The sequence below is a fragment of the Anarrhichthys ocellatus genome, unplaced genomic scaffold (genome assembly GCF_004355925.1).
Source record: "Anarrhichthys ocellatus isolate YVR2014 unplaced genomic scaffold, GSC_Weel_1.0 scaffold2073, whole genome shotgun sequence".
In the NCBI taxonomy this organism is placed as follows: domain Eukaryota; kingdom Metazoa; phylum Chordata; class Actinopteri; order Perciformes; family Anarhichadidae; genus Anarrhichthys; species Anarrhichthys ocellatus.
The window spans coordinates 1-8,748 of record NW_022282047.1 but is presented as its reverse complement, the minus strand read 5'-3'; the positions used below and the strand labels follow the sequence as shown (position 1 = coordinate 8,748).

The 8,748-nt window shown below is 42.7% G+C and overlaps 2 protein-coding genes across 3 annotated transcripts; one reads left to right on the top strand and one right to left on the bottom strand.

Moving 5' to 3' along the window:
- The first annotated feature begins 69 nt into the window (after window positions 1-69).
- LOC116378108 (vitamin K-dependent protein C-like) lies at window positions 70-2,181 on the top strand. 2 transcript variants are annotated; one of them, XM_031839923.1, is made up of 5 exons: window positions 70-485; window positions 597-711; window positions 785-981; window positions 1,052-1,180; window positions 1,331-2,181. In XM_031839923.1, exons 1-5 carry the CDS (start codon window positions 282-284, stop codon window positions 1,571-1,573), a joined length of 888 nt encoding a protein of 295 aa, XP_031695783.1. In that variant the 5' UTR covers window positions 70-281; the 3' UTR covers window positions 1,574-2,181. The 2 variants fall into 2 exon arrangements, with proteins under 2 accessions (XP_031695783.1, XP_031695784.1); XM_031839924.1 differs by lacking the exon at window positions 1,052-1,180.
- Window positions 2,182-2,324: 143 nt separating this feature from the next.
- On the bottom strand, window positions 2,325-8,267 carry LOC116378107 (mannan-binding lectin serine protease 1-like; the record flags this gene model as incomplete). The annotated part of the gene is made up of 6 exons (XM_031839922.1): window positions 2,325-3,000; window positions 3,147-3,335; window positions 3,642-3,889; window positions 6,267-6,341; window positions 6,517-6,651; window positions 8,192-8,267. Coding segments are annotated over 6 exons (1,149 nt in total), but the record flags the coding sequence as incomplete, so codon positions are not given.
- Between the last annotated feature and the right edge of the window lie 481 nt (window positions 8,268-8,748).

Here is an 8,748-nt window from a genome sequence, read left to right as displayed (position 1 = left end):
TCACGGTGTTTAGTGTACCTCACGGTGTTTAGTGTACCTCACGGTGTGTAGCGTACCTCACGGTGTTTAGTATACCTCACGGTGTTTAGTATACCTCACGGTGTTTAGTGTACCTCACGGTGTTTAACGTACCTCACGGTGTGTAGTAACCTCACAGTGTTTAGTGTACCTCACGGTGTGTAGTAACATCACGTTTTTTTTCTGGTCCAGTGTCGTTTCCTTGTGGTCAGCACAGAGTCTGGTCTTCTTCATACCGAAGTCGTTCTCTGCTCAATGTCACAATGATGAACGACAACGTCACCGACAGCTGGCTGGTTGAACTGAATGTTACTGAGACGGAGGAGGAGCTGGTGATGGTGAACTCAACGTCTGGACAAAGGGGGGGCAATGAGACCCAGCTGAAGGGGGAGGAGGGAGGAGGAGAGGAGGTCACTGGTCGTATCGTGGGTGGAGTCCTGGAGAGACCAGGAGGGAGTCCCTGGCAGGTGATCAGACATTCTGGATCAACATTCATTCATTTTACACATATTTAAATCAGCTTTAATGTTTACTTAACATAGTGTACTGTGTGTGTGTGTGTGTTTGTGTGTGGTTAGGTTCTGGTCTGCAGGTCTGATGGGTATGGTTTCTGTGGAGGGACTCTGGTCTCTGACCGTTGGGTGGTCTCTGCTGCTCACTGCCTGGAGGAGACTGCGGACCACGTTACCATAGGTGACCACATGTGTGTTAGTGTTCCTGGTTTGTGCGACTTCCTCTGAACGATGAATAACGTCTTTGTGTTCAGGTGATTATGATAAACGACGTCCTGATCCAGGGGAGCAGGTGATCAAGGTTCAGAAGGTCTTCGTCCATCCTCACTTCCACTCCTTCACCTTCGACAGCGACATCGCTCTGCTGTACCTCGACAAGCCCGTCGTCAGGAGCCCCACCGCCATCCCCGCCTGCCTCCCCGACCCCCACCTGTCCAGATACCTGCTGCAGGTAACTCAATTTAAAACACTGATGGTTTCCAGTCTGCATGGAGAGGGACAGTCTGTGTTTGTATGTTTAGGAGGAGAACCGGGGCGTGGTGACGGGCTGGGGACTCACTCACTACCGGGGAAGGTCCTCCTCTCGCTTCCTCAGGAAGGTCACGCTCCCAGTGGTCAGCTACAGAGACTGTACCGCCTCCACTGAACAGGTGATCAGAGGGTACACACTTTACCCTGTACTGTACACACTGTACACATTGTAGTACTAAATAGATATTTTGTGAAGCCTTTAATGATGTCATGTATGTAGATGATGATGTCATGTGTAGATGATGTCACTGTCTCCGTCCTTCCCCCAGGTTGTCACAGACAACATGTTCTGTGCCGGTTACCATGATGTCGGGATGGACGCCTGCAGCGGAGACAGTGGAGGACCGTTCGTGGTGAACTACAGAGGGACCTGGTTTCTGACCGGAGTGGTGAGCTGGGGAGAGAAATGTGCTGCAAAGGGGAAGTACGGAGTTTATACCCGACTGGGGAACTTTCTGAACTGGATCAGAGACACCATGGAGAGACTGGACCTGAACGGTACCGAGAGTTGAGACAAACAGACTGAAATTATCTTTTTTCTTTTTCATTTTTCAAATTGAAAGCAAAGGGAGCCAAACGAAGACTTTAATAGTTGAACATGAAACATCAGGTTCTACATCTATCAGCTGGTTCCTCTCTGCTTCTCATTGGTTCTTTTTCATTTGAGCATAAACGTTTGTTTATGTTTTATCCTTGTTTGATATTTAACACATAATAGCAGAACCAAGTCAAAGTATATTGAAATGATAATTAATCGTTTGTTTTCTATTTTCTGAATATCTTCTGTAAAATGATGTCAAATACACAAACTTGTGACGAAACAACTCGGAGATGTTCTTTGCAAAAGAAAACTGTGTTTATAAGAGTTTATTATTAATACTCTGTGAGTGAGCATTCATATCAATACATTCATTCATATCAATACAAACACTATCTTTATGATTAAAATGTTTATTAGAGCACAAAAGTGACTCACTGTATTTTTCAAATAGCTGAAAAGAAAATATTGCAATGTCAGTTTTTTTCCAATATGGTGCAGCTTTAATATGATTCATACAAAAGAGTGTACAAATATACAACACAGTAGTGAGGAAGTACAATGTATGAGCAAACAAACAAACCAGTAACAAGCAATAACAAACCAAACCAATAACAAACTAATTACAAACAATAACAAACCAGTAAGAAATGATAACAAACCAAACCAATAACAAACAATAACAAACCGGTAAGAAACAATAACAAACCAAACCAATAACAAACAATAACAAACTAATAACAAACGATATGGAACTAATAACAAACCAGTGGCTAAGCAGTAACAAACAATAACAAACCAGTAACTAACCAGTAACTAACAATAATAAACCAGTAACTAACAATAATAAACCAGTAACTAACCATAACAAACCAGTAACAAACTAACGTTAGTTACCACCCTTCTCCACCCGTTTCACCAGCCGTCTCACCACTCGTCTCTCCACTCGTCTCTCCACCCATCTCACCACCTGTCTCACCACCAGGGGGCAGTCTGAAGGTGCTTCTGGATCCACTCCACATAATTAGCCACTCTGGTGTAGACTCCGTAGACCCTCTGACTCCCACAGTCCTCCGGCCCCCCCCAGGACACCAACCCAAACACCACCCACCTCCTGCTGACCCCGTCCTCCATCACAAACGCCCCCCCGCTGTCCCCCAGACAGGTGTCCCTCCCGCCCTCCAAGAAACCGGCACAGAACATGTTGTGGGTGATGTTGTAGCTGACGGAGCGTGAGGCGTAGCTCCCCTCACACTCGTCCTGAGAGACCACCGGCAGCTTTACGTACTGCAAGAGGTCAGACGTCATCTCAGGGTCACTGGAGGAGGAGGTGTTGAGATTGGAGATCCCCCACCCAGCAACTACACCCAAAGAATTAGGGAGAGGTGAGGGGGGGTCGTCCTGAAACAGAGAGAGAGGGAGAGGTGAAGGGGGAGAGTCTTACCCTAGTAGTACTAGTAGTACTAGTAGTAGTTGTACCTGGTTTCTAGGTGGAGGCACACAGACGTGGTATCATACAGTAGTAGTAGTACTAGTAGCACTTGTACCTGGTTTCTAGGTGGAGGCAGACACAGAGGCCGGATGAACTCAGTGAACTCCACCTGCTCCTCCAGCCTCAGCAGAGCGATGTCGTTGTTGTAGTTGTCCGGTTGGAAGTTCGGGTGGAGGAAGATTCTTTCCACCGAACGGTTGGTGGCCAGACGTTTGTCTGCAGCGTCATGGAGACCCAGAAACACCTGAATCACATGGACTGGTTATACTGGTTTTACTATTTAAACTGGTTACAATAGTTAAACTGGGTCACATGACCACATAATGTAATCAGCATACAGATTGGTCAGATGGTCACAGAAGGCGGGCTTATGTAGGAAAGCCAGCCAATTGGAAAGAAGCATTAATATTTATGTTTACACATCATATCAAACTTTAATGACCAGGTTGTTGTAAATATCCCAACCTCCAATATTAAATAATATTAAAAGTAATCAAAATATTAGTGGAAATGTAAAATTAATATTAAATTAAAATATAGAAGTTAAGACCTTGACGTGTTCCGGGGCCACGGGGACGACGCTGGTGTCCCTCCTCTGAGACCTCAGGACGTGGGCCGCTGTAAGGACCCAGGACTGGGACAGCAGGGCCCCAGAACCGAACCAGCGGTCCTCAGGGACACGGGACAGATCCTCCACACTAAGCAGAACCTGCCACGGGAACAGGCCGGGCTCGGACCGGAGACCTCCCACGATCCGCTTCACCTGAGGGGGGAAGGACCGGGACGGCTGGCCACAGGCTGGAAGACACATGGAGACACAGACTGTTTAATGTACTGTTTAGTGTACTGTTTAGTGTAGATTAATGTACTGTTTAATGTACTGTTTAGTGTAGTTTAATGTACTGTTTAATGTACTGTTTAATTTACTGTTTAGTGTACTGTTTAATGTAGTTTAATGTACTGTTTAATGTACTGCTGGACAGACACAAACTGCTTGATAACCCCTGAGATAACTTCCAGGATTAACATTCTTCTTTGAACCCAACCAATGATGTTTTTCTGAACCTAAACAGGTAGTTTTGGACCTGGTAAACCTAAACAGGTAGTTTTGGACTTGGTAAACCTAAACAGATAGTTTTGGACCTAGTAAACCTAAACAGGTAGTTTTGGACTTAGTAAACCTACTTGGAATAATATGTGCAGATGTTGCTGCAGTTAGTGTGACACTATGAGCGAGTCAAGACTAAATCTAGCAGCAGCCGTGAGTAATGAGGTGAGAGTGTGAGTACGGATCAAAATAACAGTCAGCTGTATTCAGTAGATGTATATATTGTGGCATCACAAGGGAAGGGGCCAGGTGCTAGATGGGTGCTATATTCCCTTTAATGATCAACAGCCACATCACAAAATGGCTGCCCAAGCACAAACTACAGCTCCCAGAAGGCCTCACCACTCACCAAGGTGTGGGTGTTGAAGCCACCTGATTGAGGCAGGACTTAAGAGCTGCAGGAGGAGAGGAGGAGGGAGAGCACATGGCTGGAAGGAGAGCCAAGAACTAACCTGGACTGGAGAACGGCGTAAAGAAAAGTACCGAGCCAGACTGAGGAGGATTGAAAGGAAGACGACCCGGTGGCCGGTGAAACCGAGGACACACTAAGTTGAGTTTTTTTAATACTGTTCAGTTGAACGAACCATTACCTCCTCTTGGACGCTTTTTTTTGTTTTGGACTTGAGTTTGATAACGAGAATTACTTGAGTTGCCAGAAACGGAAGAATAAAATGTGACCTTTTTCTGGGAACCTTTGATTTTTGCCTGTTTTTGTTAAGTACCTTGCCCTAGAAACTTCTCATGACATTACAATAGATAAACATCAAACAAAAAGTTCGGAAATTAGTGTTTGGTAGATTATTTCTCTGTTGTAGCAATGCTTCTTGGCAATAAATGTTATACCGTTGGAAAGCCTGTTTATTTACCTTTCAAACGGTGCCCCATTTGTAAGGAACATGCATTTGTAGGATGAGCAGCACAGTTGAGTATGTGGGTTGCGCCCATGAAAAATTTGCCAAATCTTCTCTGCCAAACAGCTTATTCTGCTGTTGCTATTGACTCTTGTTTGGTGGATTGGATGATTGAAGGCTATCAGTTACAAGGAAGAAACAAGACATATTGGCAATTTTACAATTTATTCATTTAAACAGGAGCCTCGGTAGCGTGTGGAAGAACCATACACAGCCACAACAGCCTGGCTCCTCCTCCTCATGCTGCTCACCAGCCTGCTCACACACTGCTGTGGGATGGCATTCCACTCCTCAAGCAGGATTTGTCGCAAGTCAGCCAACGTGGTTCTGTTGGTCACTCTGGCACGAACAGCTGGTCCCACAAGTGTTCACTTGGGTTGAGGTCAGGACTGCTGGCAGGCCATTCCATCCTCTCTACTCCCACATTCTGGAGGTAGTCTCTGATAAAGCGCTCTGTGGGGGCGAGCGTCTTCATCTTAGAGGATGGAGTTTGGTCTCAGACTGTGGAGAAATGGGATTGCCACTGGTTGCAGAATCTCATCTCGATATCTCTCTGCATTGAGATTGCCTCCAGTGAAGACAAGCCTAATTTTTCCAGTGATGGAGATGCCGCCCCACACCATCACACTGCCTCCACCAAAAGGTGTTACTCTATCGGTGCAGCAATCAGCATAGCGTTCTCCCCGTCTTCTCCATACTTTGACCCTACGATCCAACTTCCTCAGGCAGAATCTGGACTCATCGCTGAACATAACGTTCCACCACATGTTCAGGTTCCAGTGCAGGTGTTGCCGACACCAGTGCAAACGGGCCTGACGGTCAATAGCAACAGCAGAATAAGCTGTTTGGCAGAGAAGATTTGGCAAATTTTTCATGGGCGCAACCCACATACTCAGCTCTGTTGCTCATCCCACAAATGCATGTTCCTTACAAATGGGGCATCGTTTGAAAGGTACCTAAACAGGCTTTCCAACGGTATAACATTTATTGCCAAGAAGCATTGTTACAACAGAGAAATAATCTACCAAACACTAATTTCCGAACTTTCTGTTCGATGTTTATATTATATATCTATGTATATTCAGTAGCGATCATGAACTAATGTATTCACTCTTTCAATGAGGAAGATGACGTCATGTGGTAGATTGAAGGTTACCTGGTAAACAGCTCGGCAGTCTTGTTCCTGATTCCGAGTTGACCCATTCTCCACTCGGCCCACAGATGTAGAGACCTACCGCACACACACACAGATATCGTGTTTGGACATACAGTACAACACTCTGACTTTTTATGACATATTGTACTATGACTTTTTGTGACATACTATAATATTACTTTTTATGACATACTATATGACATTTCTGTTATACTCAGTACTTTGAGTAATACAGTCATAATACTCTTACTGTTACTGTTGTTGAGCTGGAAGCTGTCCTCCCTGCAGACGTACTGAACACTCGATCCAAACTGTGTGCTGTTGTCTTTACTTCCAAACACCAAGTTGGCCATCGCGACCAACTTCGGACTCCCACAATCCACCGCTGTGAAAGAGAGGAACCGTGATGAATACCAAATGAACAAGACCCAGCAGCTCTTAGATGGTAGAATGAGCAGACTTGAACTATTGTCCTTAATAACTGAAACATGGTGACACATATATTATATGTACATGATATCTATATTTTGAATATAATGTATCCAAATTCAGACAGTTCTTTTCAATATGAATCTCACATTTATATATTTTAGAAGTCCTTTCTGCTCCTTTTTTACAGTATTTCTCATTTTAGCATTACATATGTTAATACATTATGCAGATGATTGCTAATGTGGTATGAACTATAATATTAAAATCACAGGACTCTTTCGTGTTGATCTGTTTTAAAGCTGCTCTGCTGGTACGACTACTTCCTGTCAGAGTTCATACAGAAGTAGAAACACAAACTCTAAATGTCATTGATCCAAACTTGAGAGTCTATCATCAGAAGACTGAGTGTTGCTGTGATGTCACTGATAACATGGCAGTATTAAAATCAGATTATTGTTGTGATCATTATTTTTATTATGATCGACAGATTGTTTGACAAAAACACACGACTGGAGATTCTTTTTTAAAATTTGTTTTATTAGAAAATAATCTAAAACTACTGACAAACATATAAACTGTTCCTACAGTTTTGCTATCAGCCAATAAGAATCACTTTCTGACTAATCTCGACTGTGATTGGTTAAGATGATGGACAAAGACCTCCTCCTAGAGTGTGTTTCTAGAGAGAAAGAAACGGAAACCATTAAGTTCAACCTAATCTGAGGTCTGGTGCTACAGTTACTATATATATAATAACTATACAGGTACTCTGTACAGTTACTATATATATATACAGTTACTATATATCCAATAACTATACTGTTACTATTTACAGTTTTTATGTACAGTTACTATTTATACTATTACTATACAGTTACTATGTACAGTTCAAATATATAGTTACTAAACATTTATTATATATTAATTTACTATGTACCGTTACTATATAAACAGTTATACCGTTCCTATGTACAGTTACTACATATAGTTATAAAGTTACTATACAGTTACTGTATTAACTGTACAGTAATTAAATACAGAAACTATACAGCAACTATATCAGCTACAGTTACTATATATAAAGTAACTATATATCCAGTAACTGTATACAGTTACTATATACAGTTACCATGTACAGTTACTGGTTACTGGTTGACTCGTGTCAGCTCTTTGGGATCCACCACTATATTTCACTGATAACTACTGATGCTTTAGTTAGTTGATCACATTCAGTGCAGAATCCAGCTACATGTGTGAAGCTGATATCCATATATAGGTGATCTAATATATAGGAAATGTATCGGTGATAGAATATGTGTTAATGCTGCCTTCTTGTTGTTTGAAAAAGAGAATTTAGCTTGTTAAAATAAAAGAAGTCAGAGGACTTCAGCACTGAGTGAAAGAACATGTTAGTGTTAGTAATGATTTAATAATGAATCTGATCACACAGATGTTTCCCTTAAAGTTTTACATGTTGCAGAATGATTTCTTACTCTGACAGTGAGGACTGCTACTCCACAATCCATCAGACTGACAGTCCATCTGATAGTGATCCAGATTCTCTCCGTCCTGAACCACAGAGACACAAAGAGACATCTTCCTGTTAACAGGACAAGCCAGCAGCAGTAGTAGTCAAAGAAGTACCCAGAACCAATACAACAATGTACTGGTTTAAGTCCTGTTTATCAGATCAGTCCCAGTTTGTGTATGTAAACTATGAATCTTCCACAAACACCCAAGTTAGTCAAGTAGGGCTAGCTCAGGTTTAGATTTAGGGCTGGTTCAGGTTTATATGTAAGGATGGCTCAGGTTTATAGTTAGGGCTGGTTCAGGTTTATAGTTAGGACTGGTTCAGGTTTATAGTTAGGACTTGTTCAGGTTTATAGTTAGAGCTGGCTCAAGTTTATAGTTAGAGCTGGCTCAGGTTTATAGTTAGGGCTGGATCAGGTTTATAGTGAGAGCTGGCTCAGGTTGATAGTTAGGGCTGGATCAGGTTTATAGTGAGGGCTGGCTCAGGTTTATAGTTAGGGCTCGCTCAGGTTTATAGTTA

Bases quoted from the DNA above. Each gene is read 5' to 3' on its own strand.
- LOC116378108 (XM_031839923.1), top strand. From the start codon at position 282: ATGATGAACGACAACGTCACCGACAGCTGGCTGGTTGAACTGAATGTT. The intron at 982-1,051 runs GTAACTCAATTT...TTGTATGTTTAG, and splicing joins TGTCCAGATACCTGCTGCAG to GAGGAGAACCGGGGCGTGGT. The intron at 1,181-1,330 runs GTGATCAGAGGG...TCCTTCCCCCAG, and splicing joins GTACCGCCTCCACTGAACAG to GTTGTCACAGACAACATGTT.